This window comes from Triplophysa rosa, linkage group LG11 (genome assembly GCF_024868665.1).
Source record: "Triplophysa rosa linkage group LG11, Trosa_1v2, whole genome shotgun sequence".
In the NCBI taxonomy this organism is placed as follows: Eukaryota; Metazoa; Chordata; class Actinopteri; order Cypriniformes; family Nemacheilidae; genus Triplophysa; species Triplophysa rosa.
In genome coordinates, this window is record NC_079900.1 from 7,148,939 (window position 1) to 7,174,470 (window position 25,532).

General features: G+C 38.5%; 2 protein-coding genes across 7 annotated transcripts in view; one reads left to right on the top strand and one right to left on the bottom strand.

The window, feature by feature from the left end:
* The window catches only part of maptb (microtubule-associated protein tau b), a 34,430-nt gene extending 9,389 nt beyond the window's left edge, over positions 1 to 25,041 (top strand). For 2 of the 6 annotated variants that reach the window (XM_057345568.1, XM_057345569.1), the window contains 11 exons: positions 3,069 to 3,227; positions 4,305 to 4,403; positions 6,621 to 7,790; positions 14,741 to 14,775; positions 16,224 to 16,287; positions 16,644 to 16,694; positions 16,852 to 17,084; positions 18,243 to 18,335; positions 20,823 to 20,904; positions 21,175 to 21,281; positions 23,082 to 25,041. In XM_057345568.1, the coding sequence (XP_057201551.1) occupies positions 3,086 to 3,227; positions 4,305 to 4,403; positions 6,621 to 7,790; positions 14,741 to 14,775; positions 16,224 to 16,287; positions 16,644 to 16,694; positions 16,852 to 17,084; positions 18,243 to 18,335; positions 20,823 to 20,904; positions 21,175 to 21,281; positions 23,082 to 23,297 (2,292 nt within the window). In that variant the 5' untranslated portion in view covers positions 3,069 to 3,085 and the 3' untranslated portion in view covers positions 23,298 to 25,041. Of the gene's footprint in view, positions 1 to 3,068; positions 3,228 to 4,304; positions 4,404 to 6,620; positions 7,791 to 14,740; positions 14,776 to 16,223; positions 16,288 to 16,643; positions 16,695 to 16,851; positions 17,085 to 18,242; positions 18,336 to 20,822; positions 20,905 to 21,174; positions 21,282 to 22,538; positions 22,672 to 23,081 lie in introns of all 6 variants that reach the window. The other 4 variants (XM_057345571.1, XM_057345570.1, XM_057345572.1 and 1 more) reach the window with 4 other exon arrangements.
* Positions 11,263 to 12,532, bottom strand: LOC130561335 (microtubule-associated protein tau-like). Its single transcript, XM_057345577.1, has 3 exons — positions 12,452 to 12,532; positions 12,045 to 12,095; positions 11,263 to 11,887 (listed from the first exon to the last, which is right to left on the bottom strand). The coding sequence occupies exons 2-3, from the start codon at positions 12,082 to 12,084 to the stop codon at positions 11,622 to 11,624; spliced, it is 306 nt and encodes a 101-aa protein (XP_057201560.1). The 5' UTR covers positions 12,085 to 12,095; positions 12,452 to 12,532; the 3' UTR covers positions 11,263 to 11,621.
* Positions 25,042 to 25,532: the final 491 nt, after the last annotated feature.

Consider the following 25,532-nt stretch of genomic DNA (forward strand, 5'->3'; position numbering starts at 1 on the left):
CATTGTTACGCACACACATATATATATATATATATTATCCTACAGCACCTTATATTTACTGAAGAACTGATTAGTGTGTCTGTGTTTAGTTTGGCTGCCTAGTTGTGCGTGCAACCAGTTTACCTCATCGAAAAAGAACATGGCGGCCTCCTTAGGTTAAAATGAGTATTACATTTAGGTTTTTTTAAGAGCTGAAAATATTTGATGTGTTTCTAATGACAAATGCTAGTAGTGTAAGGTTATTACAACGCATTAAGCCATACATCTCTCACACACCGGGTTCCCTTTAAGAAAGAATGAGAAAGAAGGTTCAGAAAGTTGAACTGTTCTGTGGTGTTGCATTAGTGTCCAGCACACCAACACCCTCTTCTTTCTACCCTTTCATTCTCTCTCTGCTTTCTGAAATTACGTGTACTGAATATTAATGAGGTGAGAGTAGCCCATCCCTGGCTGCTGGCCAACTCACATTACACTTCTCCGTCTCACCCGTTTTCCTCCAAACAAGGGTTACTCCAAATTCAGCTTGCATGTCATCCTCCATTGTTTTTTAAGAACATTGCCCAAACCACCTTTACTGTCCATTTCATTCCAGCTCTGCCCTTTCTGCTCTGTGCCGAGCACTTACCACATAAAGGAGGAAGAAACACACATCCATCGACAGGCAGAAAGACGTGCGGTTCTTAAAGGGATAGTGACATTCTCCATGCACTGGCCAGAGTGCTCATACAGCACTTATTCATGTCAAGTGCACCAGCTCGCTGAGTCCCGTGAATAAGTACTGTTGTAAATCTGACTTCTAGCCAGCGGAGAGTGAAGTCGAACAAACATGGCTGCAGGACAAAGAAAACAACATAAATACAATTTTATAAACTGAATGTATACACAAAAATATAAAACAAATAACATATATACATGAGTATTTACTTACAGTATGTCCCTGAGCAAATATTCCTTGGTGCAATTTATTTAAAGCTATACTTCAATCAAAAATGAAAATTCTGTCATCATTTACCCACCCTTAGATTGTTCCGAACCTGTATAATGTCTTTGTTCTGCTTAACACAAAGGGAGATATTTGGAAGAATGTCAGTAACCAAACAGATCTCATCCCCCAAAGTATTTATTTTCCCTACTATGGCAGTAAACGGGGGACGAGATCTGTTTGGTTACTGACATTCTTCCAAATATCTTCCTTTGGGTTTAGCAGAACAATGAAATTCATACAGGTTTGGAACAACTTGAAGGTGAGTAAACGATGACTGAATTTTCTTTTTTGGGTGACCTATCCCTTTTTTCTCCTTTATTTTTGAGAATTTTTGCATTTCTCCCCAGTATGTATTTTTTGACAAAGAGTTTTGCTAAATAAATCAGTCCCTAATGCTGTATTGTATTGGTGAATGCCGCTGCTTGTTTCGTCCTCTACCGACTGTGGGTGCAGATGGTTTCTGAATGCTGTTTACTGATCTCACAGCTCGCTCTGAATAATGGATGAGGGGCCTGCGGGAATAAGACTTAAATCTGCACCAGTGCTGCCATAGGGAAACCCTGCTTTTGAGAGTATATTAGGAAGGTGGAAGAGATCCCTAAGGAACGTGAAAATAATGCTCCACCTACCCAAACCCGGTGCAGTCCTGCTATCAAGGAAACAACAACCTTCAGTGCAAATCTTAAAAGGCTACGCCGGCATCTGAATGAAACTCCTCCCCAGGCCTTTACCTGTGCAATAATCAATCAATCAATCAATCAATCAATAACCTTTATTTATAAAGCACTTTACAACCACCAAGGAGCAGACCAGTGTTGTTGTACAATAAAAGAACAAAAAAATACATAATTGAACTTCATAAAAACATCATAACTAATTAAACCTAGACACATAGCTCATAAATATATCCTTAAACCAGAATAAAACAGATACAACACACGTAGCCCATACATATAGACTATTTACACAAATTTCAAAATCAGGTGTCAAAGGCCAAGGAAAAAAGGTAAGTTTTAAGACGGGATTTGAACATAGACAGCGAAGAGGCAGGGCATTCCATAATTTTGGGGCTGCCACCGCAAAAGCACGGTCTCCTCTGAGCTTACGCTTGGTGGTTGGCACTATAAGAAGCAGCTGATCTGATGATCTCAGACAGCGTGAGGGTGTATAGGGGTGTAACAGCTCAGATTTGTAGAATGGGGCAAAACCATTTAAGGATTTAAAAACAAACAAAATCATTTTGAACTGAATCCTGTACTGGCAGCCAATGAAGTGATGACAGAATGGGTTGCTGTTAATAATAATTATTAAATAATGCTGTTGGTTACTGCTGACTTTGAGAATGATGTAATTGTCAAACACAAATATGCCCCTGCAGCTTTAGCACTATTTTCAGCTCCACATTCAAGTGTCCAATTGCATTCACACAGGTCATGAACTAAAACAAATTTGGGATGCAACACCAGTGCATGTGAACTAGCTAATATAATGAGACTAATGAAATGATTGTTTATATGTAAAGTGTGTAAATAATGTGAGCTTGTACTTTTATCTTAAATGTAAAAATAGTAATGACAGTTCTGGAAGCTGAATTAAGCAGAACTGCAAAAAGGAACCAGAAAACAACACTTTTAGTTAAAACAGGAACAGGAAGCCAACAATCGGACAAACACACTTGACAACTATAAGAAGTCAGGATACACTCTTTGTGGGGTGTGAATTAAGAGACGGTGAAATCCACATGTTATGCATCTATCATATAGTACAGTGTGTAATATAATATCTAGACCTGCGTTTGCGTTGTCTTCTGTGCTTGTCAACCATTTATTGATTTTCTTCGTGGATGGAGAATAAGTACTCTTTCAGTGGTCTTATTCTTGTATCTTGCCAATATATGTATGCTCTCAATAACATTCTGCAATACATTTAGAAATGCTGTCAAAAGGCAAATTTGGAGTGGTCTCTAGTTTTTCCAGAGCTATATATATGAATTCATTGGGAGTAGAAAAAATCTTGTAAACATATCGGTCCCATTACAATAAAAAAACTGCACGTTTACGTGTTTTCTGTTTTGACTCAACAGTCTGAAATCATCTCAAAATGGATCATCAGGACCACATGAATTCTGGACAGGTGGGTGATTCTCCTGACATAGGCAACATGAGCATCAATGATGGCCATCAACAAGACTTGAAGAATGGAACAGCAGCATATATGGGACCTGGGGATGGTCCAGTGAAAGGTCAGTCACTGCATCATGAAAAGATCTTACTATATTTTACTATAAAGTGGAAAAACGGCAAGACTAAAAACTCTTTTTTTCCCCGCACAAAGACACCTGACATATACACTGATAGTGAAAACATTCAGTTATGTGTCGGTTTGAGATGTCTGTGAAGGTTTTCATTCATCCAGGTCACTGCAAAATGTCTAGTCAAATTTATTTGTAAAACTTTATATTCCATTTGTTATATATACCTTCTAGAAGACATATTCCTGGTTGCATTATGTATTTATAATAGTTTTGACCTAAATTTGTGCATACCATTAATCATAAATTAGGTATATGATGGATGGATGAGGCTATGATCTGAAAATCAGACGACACACTAACGTTTACAACTAAAGGATAATTCACCTTACCCACTGTGGATTGTTCTGGCAAAGATAAAAACCTTTCAGCAAGCCCCAGGCGTCCACAGTCTTATCAACCAACCAGCAACCTAAAATTGAAGGCAGAAAAAGTTTAACTGTGCTGGCAGTAGTCAACGAAGCAGAATGTCTCAAAAATGACAAATTCGGTGGATTTCTAAGAATGTATTTCGCTGTCAGCTATTTAGGTTGGAGTAGCCAGCATTGGTGTTTTTCAAAGACGTTGTTTGGACATTTGAAAATAACATTACAACAATTTTAGCTCTTATCTCACAAACACAGTACATCCGGGCCATTGTACTGTTTTGCTTTAGTCTTTGGCTATATGAATGATCCCTGACCAAAGGTCATTAATCGTTCGTAGCCAAAGACAAAAAAGGAAAACTTAGCTAAAAATGAAAATTCATCATTTTCACCCTCTTGCTGTTCCAAACACTTATGACTTTCTTCTGCTGTGGAACAAAACCGAGATCATTATACCAGTCACTATGCATTTGCATTGTATTAAAACTCCAATGTTCCAGTGAAGAAAGAATTTCATATAGAACACCCCAAATGACATAAGTACTTTTTCTAAATTAACTATCTTTCCTTGAATCGTGTTTTGCATTGTGTGCTTTCTGAATCACCTTTAGTTCTTGACTAAAAGTTGACCAATCTTTCATAGAGAAGACACATGAACTGACATCTGAAGTGACCAGCCAAAAGCCTGTTTTGGAAGATTGTGAACCCAAGTCTACTTCCTTTGATAGAGATGTACCATTGGGTATGACCACTCTGAACTACAACAGAGCTTTAATTTCTTACAACCTTGCTTCTTTATTTCACTGTCCATTGCTTAGCTTCATAGGGCAGCTTGCCTTTATTCCATGGCTTCCCATTTTGCTACTTATTCAACTTCTAATTCGGCTTCAGCTTTTGTTTACTTTACCTACCAGTGTTGGAGTAATGATTATGTAGTACTACATATTGTACTAAATCCAAATTCAGATATAATTATCAGGAAATTGTAATAAAGCACTAACTAGAATGAAGCATTATCAGTCTTGCAATGTTTGCCTTGGTTTTTCATCAATGCAATTAGCAGTTTCCAAAAAGTGACTACAGATGTCCAAATGACAATTTACATTTCTGTAAAACAATACACCTGGAACAACTCAGCACTGACCTTGTTCTCAGAAGCTTCCTGGAAACTTGGTAGAGTTGTTTTGGCCCTGATGCTGTGATGACAAAAGCAGCACTCTAAAGAAAAAAATAAATAAGTGAACACTAATTGCACATCTTCAAGGCTTATAATATGCAGTTGCAGCAGGATGATGTATTCCCAAGCAACATAATGACTTCCTTTTTAAAGTTTCAAGGCCAGTAAAAGCCCAGGATTTGACAAAGAGAAATTAGTTAGATCTACTCCATCCTTCCGTTTGCATTATAGAATAATACAAGTTCAGGTCATACCAACTACACTAGTGGTGGTTAGAACAGTGTTGCCCAAAACATCCATTTGGTATTTACATGTCAAATTAGTGCGTGACTACATGAGATAAGCTCTTAGATGTCTAATGACAGACAGACGCACCTATCTGGTGCCGTGACCCGGACGTCATATGGTATGTTGCATGCTTCCATTCCAAATAATGTCATTTTAGGAAGTAACACCCAGACTAAAGCTCAAGAGGGACAATAATTATCTTATGTTCTCATAGGTGCTGGCTATGATTCATGTGGCTAGAAAGAAACAAAACGGCCCCCTTGTGTCATTACATACTGTGGGACGTCAAGGTCTGAGTAAATGGACTTTAAGACAAGCCTCATTTATCACTTGACCCTCAAGTCCACAATCCCATTGATGCTGTCAGGAATCTAACAGGCTAGTCAAGACAAATGCATTACGGTAGAGTTCTGTATGTTGTATGCTGTATGAAGAGGGAGTGATGTAAATGGATTAGACTACCATTAGCCATAGCTGAATATTTCATGAAAGAGAACATGTTGCTGATGTCAGCAGTCCATAGCTTTAATGGTATTTATTTAATTTTAAATGCAAGTCCCTCATTTACGAACTGCCATATAGTCTTTCGATGAAATGGCTGAAAGTCTGTAAACCCACTTAAGTGACATGCAATGTTGACTGTCCTCAAATGACTGGATTTGAGAGACAAACAGCGAAAGGGTTTCTATCTTCATATTGGATCTGTTGAGTGCTTCAATTTACCCGACAAATGATGAGTCACTGGAACATACTAAGAATAATAGGGGTTTCAGCAAAGCAATCACTGAATGCATTAAACCTGCTTAAAATGCATTCAAAACACAATGCAAAACGTGCTATACCGCTCAAGTCAGAAAGCGAACGGCAACTCTGCATTAAATTATACTGGCAAATTAAGAGTGCACCAATTCATTGCTTCGTCAGTCATCTTCCTATCAGCCATCAATGCATTACTTACTGAAGCTCACAGAGATGTTGTGGGTCTGTTGGGTCATTGTGGATATTGTGGTCTGATTGGACTGTTGATTTAATTTATGGTTTTGTTTTGGTTATGGTTGTTGTGAACGTTGAAACCTGTGATTGAATGTGAGTTAAAAAGGCACTTTTATAAGCAGTGATCCCATGACTACCTGACCCTACTGCATTGAATCCTCATTTTACCTCCACTGATCCACAATTTTGGCAAATCCCATGTTGTAGTCTACATCTAGCTAATTCAGCTTAGCAAGCACTCCTTATTGTAAAAGTGCCTTTATCTCAAAGTTTAGTGTGCAGTTTTCAAAACACTGGATTGTGACTTTTGATATCAAGAGAGAAACTTGTTTGTTGTTTGTGTTGTGTTTGAGCTCCTTATCTGTTTTTACCTCATTTTCGTTTCTTGATTCCTTTTCTTTTTCTGCCTCTAATGTTGATTGTGGAGAGAGGGTGGTTGAGTGTTGCTAATTCTGCAATTGTCTGTGGCTGTTCCTATCATTCTGCCTTCCACGTCATCAGAAGATTTAACCCCAGGAAGTCTGCCAGAGAGTGGCCGGAGCAGTGCGGCATCAGTGGATGAGGAGGGAGAGCAGGAGAACGGGGAAAGGGAGAAATCTGTCAGCCCACACCAGTCACCCGCGTCCCCACATCTGCAGACCCTTTCCGCAGGGTTGGGTTCAGGGATCATGGGCTTTGACAGCCAAGAAAAGAAGAGTCCCTCAGAGAAGATGTCTGATCACAGTCCCAGTGGGCTTGAGGATGAGAAAGAGGAGAATGAAACAAAACGTTCTTGTTCTCCTGATGTGGATGCGCCTTCTGGAAATGATATCAATATGGAAGAACAGAAAAATGGTGAAGATGATTATGATGAAGACAAGGACAGAGAAGATGTTGTGGATGATGAAGAAGAGAAAGAAACTGGAGATAATTTGGTATGCAGTTCTGTTGCCCCAGGTTTGACATCTCAAAAAGATGATCGATTTAATAGCGAACACGAAGCCCCTACTCATCTTTCCATGACCCCAGAGGAAGCTAAAAAGCGTGGCCTATCCTTCGACTACACCGAACCTCAGGATCCAGGTCAGCAGAGTGCCCCTGCGGGCTGGGAGTGCAGTTCTGACAAAACGCCACCGGAAAGCAAGAGCCCAGACTCCTGTCGGGCAGATCCAGGCTCTCCTCTTTCTCCCATTGGTGCGGCCGAGCCCACCCATCAGGAGTTGTCACTCACAGACGTCCATACCAATGCTCGTGAGGAAGAAGAGGAAGTACCAGAAGAAGAAGAGGATGAGAGCAGCATTCCTCCATGTTCCCAAGAGACGGCAGAACCCAAGATGGAACATGAAGCAGATTCAGAGGAACACAAAGAACCCAAAGAAGCAAAAGAGGACAAGCAAGATAAAGCAGAGAAATACTTGGAGACAAGTGAGGATCTTATTGAAATGCAAAATCTCCAGTCTGTTGCCAAACCAGAACCTGATGCTGATGCTGCTCCTGCTAAAGATACCGTCAAGCCCAGCGCTCAAGTAATGCCAAGCAAAGGAGCTCCCATCAAAGAATCCCCTGCCAAAAAAACCAAGAAACCTGTTGCCACGGTCACTGCCACCCCTTACCCCAAATCTGCTCCAAAACTTCAGAAAACTCCCTCCAAAGATGCTGCTCCGGCCATAAAATCAAGTGTCCCATCCAAAGGTCTGTTTTCCGTTCTGTTCCCCAATCTCCCCACAGCCTCTTCCTCTTTCACAGATATTTTATTTCTCTTCCATTTTTCTTTTCTTTTAAGTAGAGCAGTAGACTTATGCAGTTCCCTTTCTGAAAAGCGCACACCAATGTGTCCGGTTGAAGAAACGGGCTGCTCGTAGCCACAAAATCTCTCTCTCGACCCTTTGTGCCCTGTCTTTTTATCTATATTGCTTACCTCTCTGTGTGTGCTCAGTGTTATTCTGCCTGTGTTTGTGACTAACTTTGTGCATTGGCTGGCACAATTTTTTACCTGTCCCTCGGTAATGCATGTCACCTCTGCATGTATGTTGAATGTATCACTCACAGAACCATGTCTGGGAACACCCGTTTCCCAGATGTCCATTTTGATAAACATTTATAAACATAACCCAGTGGACCTAAAAGTCAATGAAGATGGGGTTGACTATAATACATACTGAAAGGAGAAGGTCAGTATTTGCTGCTGGGTTCAAGACAGAACATACACTAAGGGGTGGTTTTCAGGACAGGGCTTAAGCCTAGTCCAAGACTTATTTAAATGTTAGAGATGTCTTGATCGAAAACAAATTGCACTGGCATATCTTAAAATATATGTTTTTTTGTAAAGTATGTTTTTTTTAAATGACTTAAATAAACTAGTTTAACTAAGGCCTAGTCCTGGTTTAAGATAATCCCTGTCCGGGAAACCGCCCCTAAATGTCTCAAACAGCTGTGCAGACGTCTTCCACAAAAAAGATCAGATAGCTAAAACAACTCAAAACGCACATACATGCATTAAGAAAATCTGGCTCGATAGTGTGAAACTTTGCAAAGCAAAACTATCTTAAGGCATTTATACGAGAAATCTGACAAGCCAATAGCAATGCTTGCAAGGCAGCTGAATGCAATGCAATGCGATGCAATTTTTTACCTTTTTTGCAGTTAATTGATCTCAAAATACTTAGTATTACTTAAATACAATAAAACTATAAAACAAGTATATAATCTTAAATGCAACAACTTGTGGGAGACTAAATGAATTGTTGTGCCTGAACTATGACAATACTCAGTCAAGGTACTGTAATTGATTTTTTTCAGCATTTGTTGTCTTTGTTGTCTGCAGGTTTTTGCAAACACTTTTGGACAGTGTTTTTTTTTGTAGGAAATTTTAGTTTTTTATTTTAGATGAAACTTTATGAAGTCATGTCATAGCAGAATCTGTATAATGAATTGCTATTGATCATTTTTTAACATCTATAGACACTGCAAAACAGTTTGGACATTCAAATAGAAAACAAGATAAATGACTGTCATGACATGCATAAACTCAATGCAATGATGTGTCATTGCATTTAAGTAGATATAGCATTAAACTAAAGATTTAACATTGTTTCTTTTCTGCCTTGCAAGCACTGGGACTGTATTTCCTTATGGAAAAGCAACAATTACATAACTGTTAGCTTAGGCTTCACGGTTTATTCATTCCTTATGTTTTGGCATAGTTAAATATTGTCCTGCACAAATCAAATTACACAAAATCATGGTCTTAACATTCATTCTATATACATGAATTCATGTATGTAGTCTGTTTCTGAAAGTATATAGCAAACATACATAAAAACCTGAAATGCTGAAATTGCTGCTTCTGGGAAGAGGACTCTCAGCATCTTTGAGTACATATACTGTAGACTGGTGTCTTCCTGATGATAAATTTTAATCGCAGGTGACTTAAAATGTGACTATGTGAACACTCTTTCTTACCGTTTCTTTATTGTTCTTCCTACAGCCAAGACTGGAGCAGGAGGGGCTTCTGAGAAAAAGGTAGAGTTATTATCACAGATAATGACATGAATAACAACTGCAAGGTCATTCTTTCATATTTAAAGTTTTTTTTTACACATTATCAAAAATTCATAATTCTCATGTTATGTTTGAGGTTTCAGAGCCCACACAGGTGTTATATAGCTTGTAAAACATGCGTAACATCGAAGCATCAGGCTGATATTTTTTTCCCTAATAAATAATCATGAAAACATTTTGAATAGTGCATAAACTAATCGTTCACATTTTTGAAAATGTCAACCCTCCCTTCCTCAACAACTTTAGTAATATCTAATCTACCTACTATAAGTTAAATTATCAAAAAATATTTATATTAAAAAAGAATTTCGTAATTTTGTTAATTAATAAATTACTACCATTATATTTGTATGTATAGTCTCTGATACCCTGAACATAAAAAAGGTTCATGAGGGTTAATAATGCATTTTGTTTTATTTTATATTTTTAACAGCATCTTCCATCTTTCAGTTCATTATATTATTTATTGCTTTTTTCTTCTTTCATTCTCTCAAACAAATAAGATACTCACCACAATCACGCATGCTAAATCTACACCTACATCTACCCCTCAAAGAGGGTGTACAGCATCAGGCATCCCAAGCAAAAATCCCCCTGCCTCCTCCTCAACTCCATCATGTTGTTTAAGCAATCCAGGCTCTGTAAACTCTGTAAAAGGGCCCCAAAGTGCAGGAGCCAGGGAGTCCAGGGCCACGGTAAGTACTCCTGGCCATCCCTAACCATCAGCCTGTTTTGGTCAAAAAGTCCTATACATGAGACCTTATTGCAAAACTGTACTTTTGCATACCATATCCAATACAACAAAAATGGAGACCCAATGAGGAGGTTGAATGTACAACACCTAAAAAGAACACAAGAGTCAACATACCGTATATGAGAGGTGACAAATAAAACATAAATGTGTCCTATGATGTGACAGCAAAACCTTAGAAAAAAATAACAATGAAGATAAATCTCTCCTACGCTATTTTATATTATACATATAAATAAATATAAAAATAATATTATTTTATGAAGGGTTTGGTTCCAAAATGAGATAACTAAANATGGTCTAAAGCGCAAGGCGCAAGTAGACTTAGGGCGTGTCCGAATCCACTTTTTCTAGTTTAAGGATGGGAAGAATGGTCTAAAAGGGTTGTCCCTTTTTGTCATGGGTGTGTTTTGGGCAAAACGTGCAGTAAACCAGTCAGAGTCCCATCTCCCATTCCCTATAAGAGCCAGTTGCGCTAGCACCATGGCGGATTTGCTATTTACACAGCAAAATTTGTAAGAGCAAAGACTGGACGCTTCTCCAGTGAGGAAACGCATCTGCTCGTGCACAAGGTTAAAGCGCGTGAGAAGACCATCTACAGGACAAGTCGGATTTTTTATCTTTATGTATACAATAATAATCTTTTAAATTATAATCTATTTATTTGTAATATTTGGCATTGTGTGCTGCTGTGCGTCCCTCTGTGTGTAATAAGCAGAATGTATGCACGCTGTGTAACCGCCTATAGGCGCATATTAGCCTACTAACGAGCTCTTTAAATAACAAAAAAATATTGCGCCGTTGACTTTAGACCAGGTTTCACTTGGTCAATGGCGCAGTCTATTTCAGTTACTTCTAAATAGCAACGCGCCAACAATGCGCCTGAACACACCTCGTTTTCAGACCAGCATGCCCATGGGCGCACAAGTGGGTGCAAATGCATTTGCTATTTAAACAACGTGGTGCAGGACGTGAAAATGGAAACTGCATCAGGCTGAAACTAGCAAAAAACACTTGCGTCACGCCTGGTACCACATTGCACCATGTGTACGATTGGGCCCATAGTCTCTATTGCTCACTCATTGTGTCTATGATAAATCAATCACCTCCACCAGACTGTGATGTGGATCTTAAAAAAACAGCCCAGATGGACAAACAAAGATTCTTGTCCAGAAGCTTTTAACTACAATCTTTATTTACTAGTTGTGTGTTCATACTTTGTCAAACATGCATGACTGAATTACCTTCCCTCCTCCAGGCTGGTGTTTGAGGTTCTCAGTGGAGCCAATCTTGGACCTGACGTTCTTCAGGTCAGGCAAGGGTGCAACAGGGGCGATGGGGGCGCGGGATCTCAGCGAACCGGGCGATTTAGGCGGGGTGCGGACCACGGCTACTTTCTTCACCTGTTGTCCAGGTGTAGAGGAGCGACTGGCCGGGCTGCTGCAACCACTGCGGTCTGGGGTTTTGGGTGAGTCCGCTGCCATATGAACACAACAAAATACAGAGTTTTCAGTTTCCAAGAAGCTTTTATGGGGTTTTTCTGCATTGATGTTATCAATTCTGGCAGTAAGGAGCTACAGCAGTATTTAACAGCACGGCAGTGCATTGGCTCCCGCTCAAATGAGGCTTTTTACCTCTCTCAATGGACCCTGGTCCTGCCCTTCGCTGCTCCATCCGTAAAGCAGCTGTGATGTTCACAAATCAAAGTGGTACATATCAGACACATTTAAAGGGCTATTAAGAGAGAATCGTGCCCTTGGGCTTTCACTACCCATTTCTGGGCAGATATTGTTTACTTCCTGAAGACTGGTTAAGTGCTGCAGATTATAAGTGAGGCTTTGGCATGCAGTAAATTCTTTATGAGAATTTGTACCTGCTATGATTTTTTATTAACTTCTTTGTGGGGATGATTGGTAAACTTTTGTGGGTTTGTATCTTGTGAGAATGCATTTAGATGACTAAAGATTGAGTATCCTTCCTTTAAATGCTATCAAAAAATGTAATTTGCCATTCCAGCTTACTTACATATTATACAACTCACCTGGGATTTTGGTGCCTACTCCTTGGGGTTTAATGCCTACTGCCTTCGTCCTGGCATCGCCAACCTACACATGGACAACCAGAGCAAGAATCAGCCAATCGTAAATGGACTGCACTTGTGGATGGCTCTTTTTGAAGACCTGAGGTTTTTTTATTATATCACTATTTTATTTTCTATAGATCCAGAAAACTTTATGTGACAAAAGTCATTTGATTCTCTGTCTACCTGGTTATATATACAGTCATGGCCAAAATTGTTGGCACCCCTGAAATTTTTCCAGAAAATCAAGTATTTCTCACAGAAAAGTATTGCATTAACACATGTTTTGCTATACACATGTTTATTCCCTTTGTGTGTATTGGAACAAAACAAAAAAAAGGAGGAAAAAGGCAAATTTGTCATAATGTCACACAAAACTGCAAAAATGGGCTGGACAAAATTATTGGCACCCTTTCAAAATTGTGGATAAATAAGATTGTTTCAAGCATGTGATGCTCCTTTAAACTCACCTGGGGCAAGTAACAGGTGTGGGCAATATAAAAATCACACCTGAAAGCAGATAAAAAGGAGAGAAGTTGACTTAGTCTTTGCATTGTGTGTCTGTGTGTGCCACACTAAGCATGGACAACAGAAAGAGGAGAAGAGAACTGTCTGAGGACCTGAGAACCAAAATTGTGGAAAAATATCAACAATCTCAAGGTTACAAGTCCATCTCCAGAGATCTAGATGTTCCTTTGTCCACAGTGCGCAACATTATCAAGAAGTTTGCAACCCATGGCACTGTAGCTAATCTCCCTGGACGTGGACGGAAGAGAAAAATTGATGAAAGGTTGCAACGCAGGATAGTCCGGATGGTGGATAAGCAGCCCCAAACAAGTTCCAAAGAAATTCAAGCTGTCCTGCAGGCTCAGGGTGCATTAGTGTCAGCGCGAACTATCCGTCGACATTTAAATGAAATGAAACGCTATGGCAGGAGACCCAGGAGGACCCCACTGCTGACACAGAGACATAAAAAAGCAAGACTACAGTTTGCCAAAATGTACTTGAGTAAGCCAAAATCCTTCTGGGAAAACGTCTTGTGGACAGATGAGACCAAGATAGAGCTTTTTGGTAAAGCACATCATTCTACTGTTTACCGAAAACGGAATGAGGCCTACAAAGAAAAGAACACAGTACCTACAGTCAAATATGGTGGAGGTTCAAAGATGTTTTGGGGTTGTTTTGCTGCCTCTGGCACTGGGTGCCTTGACTGTGTGCAAGGCATCATGAAATCTGAGGATTACCAAAGGATTTTGGGTCGCAATGTAGGGCCCAGTGTCAGAAAGCTGGGTTTGCGTCCGAGATCGTGGGTCTTCCAGCAGGACAATGACCCCAAACATACTTCAAAAAGCACCCAGAAATGGATGGCAACAAAGCGCTGGAGAGTTCTGAAGTGGCCAGCAATGAGTCCAGATCTAAATCCCATTGAACACCTGTGGAGAGATCTTAAAATTGCTGTTGGGAAAAGGCGCCCTTCCAATATGAGAGACCTGGAGCAGTTTGCAAAGGAAGAGTGGTCCAAAATTCCGGGTGAGAGGTGTAAGAAGTTTATTGATGGTTATAGGAAGCGATTGATTGCAGTTATTTTTTCCAAAGGGTGTGCAACCAAATATTAAGTTAAGGGTGCCAATAATTTTGTCCAGCCCATTTTTGGAGTTTTGTGTGATATTATGTCAAATTTGCTTTTTTCCCTCCATTTTTTTGTTTTGTTCCAATACACACAAAGGGAATAAACATGTGTATAGCAAAACATGTGTTAATGCAATACTTTTCTGTGAGAAATACTTGATTTTCTGGAAAAATTTCAGGGGTGCCAACAATTTTGGCCATGACTGTATATATATGAAGAGTTTGGTTCCAAAATGAGATAACTTCAAAAATCATGTTTTTTTATTGTGCATTTGAATTAATATCAATCAAACTGCAGTTGGTTTGTTTTTATTTAAGCCATAATAACAAATAAACAATACAGCTAACACAATAAAAACATGATAACATAATAAACACATCTTAACATTCATTCTATATACATGAATTCATGTATGTAGTCTGTTTCTGAAAGTATATCGCAAACATACATAAAAACCTGAAATGCTGAAATTGCTGCTTCTGGGAAGAGGACTCTCAGCATCTTTGAGTACATATACTGTAGACTGGTGTCTTCCTGATGATAAATTTTAATCGCAGGTGACTTAAAATGTGACTATGTGAACACTCTTTCTTACCGTTTCTTTATTGTTCTTCCTACAGCCAAGACTGGAGCAGGAGGGGCTTCTGAGAAAAAGGTAGAGTTATTATCACAGATAATGACATGAATAACAACTGCAAGGTCATTCTTTCATATTTAAAGTTTTTTTTTACACATTATCAAAAATTCATAATTCTCATGTTATGTTTGAGGTTTCAGAGCCCACACAGGTGTTATATAGCTTGTAAAACATGCGTAACATCGAAGCATCAGGCTGATATTTTTTTCCCTAATAAATAATCATGAAAACATTTTGAATAGTGCATAAACTAATCGTTCACATTTTTGAAAATGTCAACCCTCCCTTCCTCAACAACTTTAGTAATATCTAATCTACCTACTATAAGTTAAATTATCAAAAAATATTTATATTAAAAAAGAATTTCGTAATTTTGTTAATTAATAAATTACTACCATTATATTTGTATGTATAGTCTCTGATACCCTGAACATAAAAAAGGTTCATGAGGGTTAATAATGCATTTTGTTTTATTTTATATTTTTAACAGCATCTTCCATCTTTCAGTTCATTATATTATTTATTGCTTTTTTCTTCTTTCATTCTCTCAAACAAATAAGATACTCACCACAATCACGCATGCTAAATCTACACCTACATCTACCCCTCAAAGAGGGTGTACAGCATCAGGCATCCCAAGCAAAAATCCCCCTGCCTCCTCCTCAACTCCATCATGTTGTTTAAGCAATCCAGGCTCTGTAAACTCTGTAAAAGGGCCCCAAAGTGCAGGAGCCAGGGAGTCCAGGGCCACGGTAAGTACTCCTGGCCATCCCTAACCATCAGCCTGTTTTGGTCAAAAAGTCCTATACATGAGACCTTATTGCAAAACTGTACTTTTGCATACCATATCCAATACAACAAAAATGGAGACCCAATGAGGAGGTTGAATGTACAACACCTAAAAAGAACACAAGAGTCAACATACCGTATATGAGAGGTGACAAATAAAACATAAATGTGTCCTATGATGTGACAGCAAAACCTTAGAAAAAAATAACAATGAAGATAAATCTCTCCTACGCTATTTTATATTATACATATAAATAAATATAAAAATAATATTATTTTATGAAGGGTTTGGTTCCAAAATGAGATAACTAAATGTGTTTATTATGTTATCATGTTTTTATTGTGTTAGCTGTATTGTTTATTTGTTATTATGGCTTAAATAAAAACAAACCAACTGCAGTTTGATTGATATTAATTCAAATGCACAATAAAAAAACATGATTTTTGAAAAAAAATTAAAAACGGAGTTATCTCATTTTGGAACCAAACTCTTCATATATATATATATATAACCAGGTAGACAGAGAATCAAATCACTTTTGTCACATAAAGTTTTCTGGATCTATAGAAAATAAAATAGTGATATAATAAAAAAACCTCAGGTCTTCAAAAAGAGCCATCCACAAGTGCAGTCCATTTACGAATGGCTGATTCTTGCTCTGGTTGTCCATGTGTAGGTTGGCGATGCCAGGACGAAGGCAGTAGGCATTAAACCCCAAGGAGTAGGCACCAAAATCCCAGGTGAGTTGTATAAAATGTAAGTAAGCTGGAATGGCAAATTACATTTTTTGATAGCATTTAAAGGAAGGATACTCAATCTTTAGTCATCTAAATGCATTCTCACAAGAAACAAACCCACAAAAGTTTACCAATCATCCCCACAAAGAAGTTAATAAAAAATCATAGCAGGTACAAATTCTCATAAAGAATTTACTGCATGCCAAAGCCTCACTTATAATCAGCAGCACTTAACCAGTCTTCAGGAAGTAAACAATATCTGCCCAGAAATGGGTAGTGAAAGCCCAAGGGCACGATTCTCTCTTAATAGCCCTTTAAATGTGTCTGATATGTACCACTTTGATTTGTGAACATCACAGCTGCTTTACGGATGGAGCAGCGAAGGGCAGGACCAGGGTCCATTGAGAGAGGTAAAAAGCCTCATTTGAGCGGGAGCCAATGCACTGCCGTGCTGTTAAATACTGCTGTAGCTCCTTACTGCCAGAATTGAAAACATCAATGCAGAAAAACCCCATAAAAGCTTCTTGGAAACTGAAAACTCTGTATTTTGTTGTGTTCATATGGCAGCGGACTCACCCAAAACCCCAGACCGCAGTGGTTGCAGCAGCCCGGCCAGTCGCTCCTCAACACCTGGACAACAGGTGAAGAAAGTAGCCGTGGTCCGCACCCCGCCTAAATCGCCCGGTTCGCTGAGATCCCGCGCCCCCATCGCCCCTGTTGCACCCTTGCCTGACCTGAAGAACGTCAGGTCCAAGATTGGCTCCACTGAGAACCTCAAACACCAGCCTGGAGGAGGGAAGGTAATTCAGTCATGCATGTTTGACAAAGTATGAACACACAACTAGTAAATAAAGATTGTAGTTAAAAGCTTCTGGACAAGAATCTTTGTTTGTCCATCTGGGCTGTTTTTTTAAGATCCACATCACAGTCTGGTGGAGGTGATTGATTTATCATAGACACAATGAGTGAGCAATAGAGACTATGGGCCCAATCGTACACAAGGTGCAATGTGGTACCAGGCGTGACGCAAGTGTTTTTTGCTAGTTTCAGCCTGATGCAGTTTCCATTTTCACGTCCTGCACCACGTTGTTTAAATAGCAAATGCATTTGCACCCACTTGTGCGCCCATGGGCATGCTGGTCTGAAAACGAGGTGTGTTCAGGCGCATTGTTGGCGCGTTGCTATTTAGAAGTAACTGAAATAGACTGCGCCATTGACCAAGTGAAACCTGGTCTAAAGTCAACGGCGCAATATTTTTTTGTTATTTAAAGAGCTCGTTAGTAGGCTAATATGCGCCTATAGGCGGTTACACAGCGTGCATACATTCTGCTTATTACACACAGAGGGACGCACAGCAGCACACAATGCCAAATATTACAAATAAATAGATTATAATTTAAAAGATTATTATTGTATACAAAAAGATAAAAAATCCGACTTGTCCTGTAGATGGTCTTCTCACGCGCTTTAACCTTGTGCACGAGCAGATGCGTTTCCTCACTGGAGAAGCGTCCAGTCTTTGCTCTTACAAATTTTGCTGTGTAAATAGCAAATCCGCCATGGTGCTAGCGCAACTGGCTCTTATAGGGAATGGGAGATGGGACTCTGACTGGTTTACTGCACGTTTTGCCCAAAACACACCCATGACAAAAAGGGACAACCCTTTTAGACCATTCTTCCCATCCTTAAACTAGAAAAAGTGGATTCGGACACGCCCTAAGTCTACTTGCGCCTTGCGCTTTAGACCATGCGCTTAGATTGTTAAATTAGGGCCCTAAAACTTTTATTTTTGGCACAAAGTCACTTAGTATAGTATAGTATAACAAGGCAAAAAGGTGAATTTACCTGTCAAACTCCTGTTGTCTTATCAATAGACCAGAACCCTTTGAGAAACCTGAAATCTACACCACTCCACAGGCACCACATTAACTTTCTTGACTTGACTTTTCCTTTTTCAGATCACTATTGTTCATAAGAAGATCGACATGTCAAATGTTGAGGCTAGATGCGGATCCAAAGGCAATATCAAGCATGTTCCTGGAGGTGGTAATGTGAGTAACTGGTAGTGTTAGAAATCCTCGCTCAGAAATAGTTAAGAGTACTAACTAGAGCACTGTTACTAGCTAGAGTAGCTTGCATCCTTTCTAGCTCATCCTAAACAGTCAACACTAAATTCACCTAAATTCGCTACATACGGACTAACAACCCTTTTAAAATGCAAAAATGTCCTCAAGTATTTTTCAGTGTCAGATTGAAAGCCTTTCTACATGCATCAATAATAGACATGTTTTAGAATTCCTGTAAAATTATTTGTGAATTGGAGCAATTCATGGAGTAATTCATGACAGAGTTTTCATTTTTGTAAATGTTGGCCCTTTAAGCCTTTAAATATCAGCCAATATTAAAATGATAAAAATGAGATTGAATCGTCTTAATCTGACAGTTGAAAGTGTCTATAGCTTCCAGTCAGTTCTCCAATGTCAGTGTCAACAGTTACCTCTTGTAACGAATTAAACCTTATTAGTTATATCCTGTTTGGAACGTTCCGTTTATTAAAATTAATTGGAACCAAGCGTTTAAATGACCCGTGGGTGATATTCCAGGTCTTCTGAGGTCATGGTCGCTAGACTCATTCTGTGTAAACCTTGAACTGAAAGTAAAAAACTTTCAATCCTATTGGATTTACAAAAAAACAGCTATTAGTTTTTCTTTTATCATTTAATTTTTTTGTAAATCTCACCAAAATTGTTTTCATTTGAAAAAGCTAAAACACATTTTTGAAGCAGTTGTGGATTGTATTTATAACACAGCAGAAATACATTGTCCCTCTAGAAATGAGCAACTTGGTTAATAAATCATGTGTTTTCCTTGTTGACCTTTAATTGTTCTTGACATTTAATGTACATCTTCAAGAGGTGACTTCCAAAACACAACGATACAATATAAGCTCTGCTTTATAATGCTCAAGTTTGTCTAGTTCAGGGTCTACAGCATGCCTTCACTGGCCTGTTTTTTGCAATAGTCTAGCATCTCTCTTTATTTGACTGCCAGAAAAAGATTTGATTAGTATGCCTGAAACCCTCTGTGATCTCTTACGTGGTTTATCCCCAGGTTCCTCCGCGTGGTGCATCTGAATGTCTGTCTGGTGTTTAGCATCCGTGTTGTTGTCATGCTGCTACGTAGAATGTATGCATGTACCAGACAGATGTTTGTGGTGGTGTTTTAACTGTAGTTAATGGAAAAAATCCTCGGCAGGTGAGGGGTCTTGGGTAGGACAGGCTGTTGAAAGGAACAGTTTACCCCAAAATTTACTCACCCTCAAATTGTTCCAAATCTGTATAAACAGAGAAGGATATGCTTGTAATCAAAAATTGACTACCATAGTAGGAAAAATGTCTTTGTTCTGTTAAACACAAAAGAAGATATTATAAAGAATGTATAGCCCTTTTCACGCAGAAATACCGGAAAATACACAAATAATTGTTCCGGAATTTGTCATGTGACGTGTAATGTTCTGGGGCACTTTTGACTGCCATTGTAATTTTTCCTACTATGGTAATCAAAGGCGGCCAACAACTGTTTGCTTACAAGCATTCTTCCAAATATCGTTCTCGGAGTTCACTGAACAAAGAAATTCCTACAGATTTGGAACAACTCGAGGGTAAAGAAATGATAACAGAATTTTTATTTTTGGGTGAACTGTTTAAGAAATATGTGGTTGTGTCATGTGAACACCTCAAACTGTCATTAGAAGTCTATTGGATATGGTTTGTCACACGATGATTAATCTGAGCATGTGCATTATGCCAGTACTTGCAAGGTGAGCAGTATATAAAAACTTTTAAATAACATTTTGTGACAATTTATGGCTATTATTTATTTCAGCTCCAACTGTTTCACAAACAAACTCCATTAAATCTTTGTTGATAATTTCATACTTCGGTATAGTATGTTACACTAAAAAATTACGATCAAATAATTTAAATCTCCCATTGATTTACATTGTGATTACGTCATTATGGGTTTGGTTTTCTTCTCTATTTTTTGAGGGTCATTTTACAAGAAACCAAAGCTGTTTTGCTGCCTTGCAAGCACTGATATTTTCTTCAGATGCAAATCTAGTTATATCTGAATGTTGTCTAAAACACAGTAAATCAAATATAACATGTCTTCCTGTTCCAGTTTCTTCCCTCTGGCTTCCTCTTGGACCTTTGACCACTACATTGCGTGATGCAAATATTGAATGAATTAGGGACAGAGAGGAAATTTTACACAGCTTGAATTATATATTTTAATTAACATGTATATTAAATTATTATTAAATAAGTTTAATTAAGTAATTCAATTAAATCATTTGCATAGTTGGGTATGTAAGGGAATAGTTTCTTCTCTGTCTCATGAACCCTGTTGTTGTAATTAATCCACTTTTCTACTCAAGATCATCAACTCTTTGGGTGCCATGGGCATGTGGTTGGTTTCCTCTCATATTGGCCCTTCATGTTCTAGGTGACTGACTTTTTCTTGTCCTTGTGCTTTAGATTCAGATTTTGCATAAAAAGATTGACTTGAGCAACGTCCAGTCAAAATGTGGCTCTAAGGCCAACATTCGTCACAAACCAGGTGAGATTTTTACACTGTAACAGGTCAAATAATGTCTTCCAAGCATCATATTAAAGAAATGTGACAAATAAATGCTATGACAAATAAAGAAATTGTGTGTAATAATAGATATAAATAATAGATTACCTTCTTTATCTTGACGGTTTGGATGTTATATCTTAAGTAAATGGAAACATCTACCTTCTACCTTTCTTCATCTCTAGTTCAGTAGAAAACGTCAAAGGTTTGGTTTAGGCTCAAAGAACTGACTTTCACACATTTGTATTTTAGGAGGTGGAAATGTGGAGATCAAATCTGAGAAATTGGATTTCAAAGCCCAGTCAAAAGTTGGATCTCTTGATAACATTGGACATGTTCCTGGGGGCGGTCAGAAGAGGGTATGTTCTTTTTTTAAATAACAAAAAATGTTATGTTGCAGTTTATATGTAATACACCACAATGCGTTTCATCATACTTTTTGGCTGTTTTAATCTTCTATCTTCACTACTCAAAAGTTACCTTCCTGTTAACTGTAAATTACAATATTCTTATGATCAGCATGCTTGTTCCTGCTTGGTAGACTTAAGTCCTGCTTTTGCACAGACTTTTGCCAACTTCTTTGAGTTGCCTTTAAGTTCTCATTAATAGGACACTGTTTAAATACAGGAAGCAGGTTGGTAAAGTACCATAATCACCAGAATTATTCATTACACCATAGTTATTCATATCGTTATTCATTCAAAGTACGTAAATTTGACATTTGTTAAATGGTTAGTTCAACAAAATATTCACAAATTGGCATTATCTATACCAAGGACGATGGCTAAAACAATGATACAGAGGAACGATATTGTTGCGATCAATGTCAGAACAATTTTTCCAACTGATAAAACTACAGTGTATGAACTAAAAATAAACATAACGTTGCTGTTCTTTGATGTGGATGCTAATATTTATCATTTTAGTTATCTTAACAGTCATTGTTCTTGGTGTGAACGGGCCTTTACTCACCCACATTGTTCTAAACCCATGTAACGTTCAAAAAGACGTTTGTGGGTGACAAAATGGCAGTTGGGCGTCTTGCTCTTCTTCGTCTTCTCTCTCTACTGAACACATTTTCATGATCAGTTCATTTGCTCTCCTGCATAATGCTTTCTTCTTTTTCTATCATTTCATGCAGTAGTCTTTTACTGTGCTGTCTGTCTTTATCAAACATAAATCTTTTCTACCACTGCTGACTGAGGGTGGCAATTGTTTTCCATTTAACATTCTGAGTTGACATGCTGATTTAAGATTTTGCAGTATTTAGAAATGGTTGGGGACTATGAGAATCATTCCTTCCTTTTACCCCCCTAGCTGTGCCCCAGCTACGCTACTCACTGAATTAAACACATTATAAGGTCATGTGACAACAATACTGTATATTACTAAACTTTTCTTACAATTAAGAACAAAAATAGCCGTTTTCAGTAAGTAGGAAGCTCATATTTCTAGCCTAAACCCTCCTCTCCCAGCATTCTTTCTGACGTCAGACACTTTTATTTTCCTTATACCTGTATTGTTTTGCCTTCATAACCTCCTCATTTGCATTGATCCCACTCATTTTTGTTTTGTTTACCCATAACTCTGTGCATTTTGTGGCGTTCACACTGTAGAGGGAGAAGGAAGCAGATGCACAGACCTCAAAAGCTTCCTCTAATGGGGATGCTGTTCATCCTAATGATGGAAACATGCCCTTTGACCCTCCCTCCTCTGAAGGGATCAGTCTGGTTATGTCAGAGGGTCTCAGTAAGTATAATACTGGAATTGTAGTGTGTGCCTATTTGAAGTAACACTATATGAAGTATATGATATAAGTTATGCACTTAGTTAGCAAGCTTATTTTGACCATACATGTCCACTAGAGGGCAGATTTACTTTAGACCACACTTTCTCTTGACCCGGTTTATGTGAAGAGAAAGACAGAAATTTGTAAACCATATAGCTGTATGTAAACCATAGGGAAGTTGTTGATTTCCCTACTGATGCATAAACCCAAATTCCCATGCACATATTGGGATTAATAAAAAATAAAGTCAATGTAAATGTGCACACCCAACAGACCCACACTATTTTATACACAAGGCACCTAGGTACGTACATATTTTTTCCTAAACCTGACATTTATTTAACTACAATTTTACTCTTCCTCCCACTAGATTGAGAGCCAAAAGTTAAATTTCCGCGAACAAGCCAAAGCCCGCACCGATCATGGCGCTGAGATCGTGTACCAACCCACCGATGTTTCCATGGACGGATCGCCCCGCCGTCTGAGCAACGTGTCTTCCTCCGGCAGCCTCAACATGACTGATCCCCCACAACTGTCTACGCTAGCTGATCAGGTGTCAGCCTCCCTCGCTAAACAAGGCCTGTGAGCCGTTTCCCTCCTCCCTCTAAAGGGTAGTGATGTGTCAACGCAACAAAATGTGTCAACAATTGACAAAAATAAAGTTTTAAGTATCTCCTTCAGTCCTTTCAAATAAGGTGCTTGTCGGATTCTCCTAACTAAAGGTTGTCCTGGTGGCTTGTCTGCTTAAATTTTTTCGCCTTCTGGCATGGAGGGACTGGTATTGATGTTATTGGCTATCATTAAAATAATACCAATTTGAGCTGGTGGTGTATTGATCCAAATGGTCATTTACAGCACAGAGTAACCAGATTTTTTAATTCCCCCGTTTTTTAAAAGAAACAAAGACGACGACATTTGCTTTGAAAGCTGCATTTGATCGGTTGCCTTATTGTGAATGTTTTTTTTATTTACCATATCTTACGCATTCCTGTTATGACATGCAGCGGTGGTGAAGGTTTGAAAAGGTGAAGTTCATTAGGAAGAAGAAAAATATTAAACACTCTTTGGTAAAGCAGAAAAAAACAGGTTGGGGCATTTGTTTTATCAGGCTGTGATGGACACACAAGTCATACATTCTGAAAGCATATCTGGACTTTATAAAAATAGACAGCACATTTGTTCTAACTATATCATAAATAACTGAAGAAATTGAAATCTTGGTACTAGAGTCTACCTGCACATTAAGATTGTATAGCATCTCAAAACTAGACATTTGCATCTATATTTAAATACTTCACAACAGCTTTTTAGCCAGGGACTTCATTCCTCATGAATCCTGAAATTTGTGGATAGTTGCATTGCTGAAAGAACTGTGCTTGGCCTCAATTGACTATTTTGACAAAGTAGAAATAAACCAGTAAAATAATCAAAACCTTATGACATATTTTGAACTAGAACTGGTAAATTGGTAAGTGATCTAAGGCTACAGCAGAACAAAACTGATACATTTGGTGTGAAATGACGCAGGACACCCAGCCAAGCTTCTTCAGTTATAATACCTTATTATATCATCAACCCAAACCACACTGCACATTCCCAGCATGCAATGAACTTCACCGAGATCTTGAACATAATAATTCACCATATCCCTTTTCACTGTTTAGAGAACTCTGTACTTGACTTAAAGGAGTGTTTAACTAGTTTTTAAATATTAAAAGATAAAGACATAAAATAAAGCGAGATAATGAACAAAGCTACCTGCAAAAAACATGTTTGTAAATTGCACATTTTTTCCTTACAGTGTTGTGTGGACGATTTTTGCTTATTTGAAAGTGAACTGATCGGACATTTCCGCCTGCGATATGCCTCTAACTCAACTACTCGTAAATATGTATATCTTGCATTTAAAAGAAGGGAAATTAATACAAACGCAGAAAATTGGAAACATATTTGTAAACGATTTGCCTAACGCCACATAATCTCAGATTACTACATGACAAGCTTCAGACGGACTGCTGTAAATCCAACAGTGTGGCGTCTCAATACAGCATGCTGCTAACATAAACCAGAGAATTTAGATATGTGGGTTAAGCCAACGAACAGATTTACCAGATAAAATGTTAAGGCCCTTGTAGCTAGCTGTATTTCAAACGGTCCTGTAGTCTGTTAACCACTTCTCTCTTTCCCAATGTTTCATTTCCTGCCTCTGCTCTTTCATCGCCTTCTAGCTTGACAGTTGTGATTGTCCTTGTTGTAATGTGTTTTATTGGTTTACACCGATACTCCTTGCTGTAAACGTGAATTTGGAAATAAAGTCCGTATTAAACTGCTCCGTGTCTCCTTTGATTATCTCTAACTTAATGCTCAAAAGGTAAAGATTCTCATTATACAACGATATGACAGATTTACATACGCTGACTGTAACTGGCTTTACCTTTGTAGTTATAGCGACAGCAGCACAAGTCTCGGCGGCCATCTTGGATACGTCATCTATCCGTTTACGCAGAATTATAGCCCGAGGCTCAAGGTGTGTTTCTATCAGATGAATTTCACTTTGAAATGAGTGCACTTGAAAATACGTGTGTTCGACTTCACGTGGCAGTGCCCAGACCGATCGACTTCGAGTCTGACGGCCACCGACTGGCGAGATCTGCCGGTTGCAGGCGGAGATGGAGTAAAAAGACGGCCGTCAGGTCGCACACTTCGTGCTGCCCGTAGGGAGCTGAACCTACAGCAGACCACGGGATATTCTTTTCTTTATCACTGTTGACATTTACATTTAATCATTAAAGCATTTGGAACAACATAAGGACAACAAAAA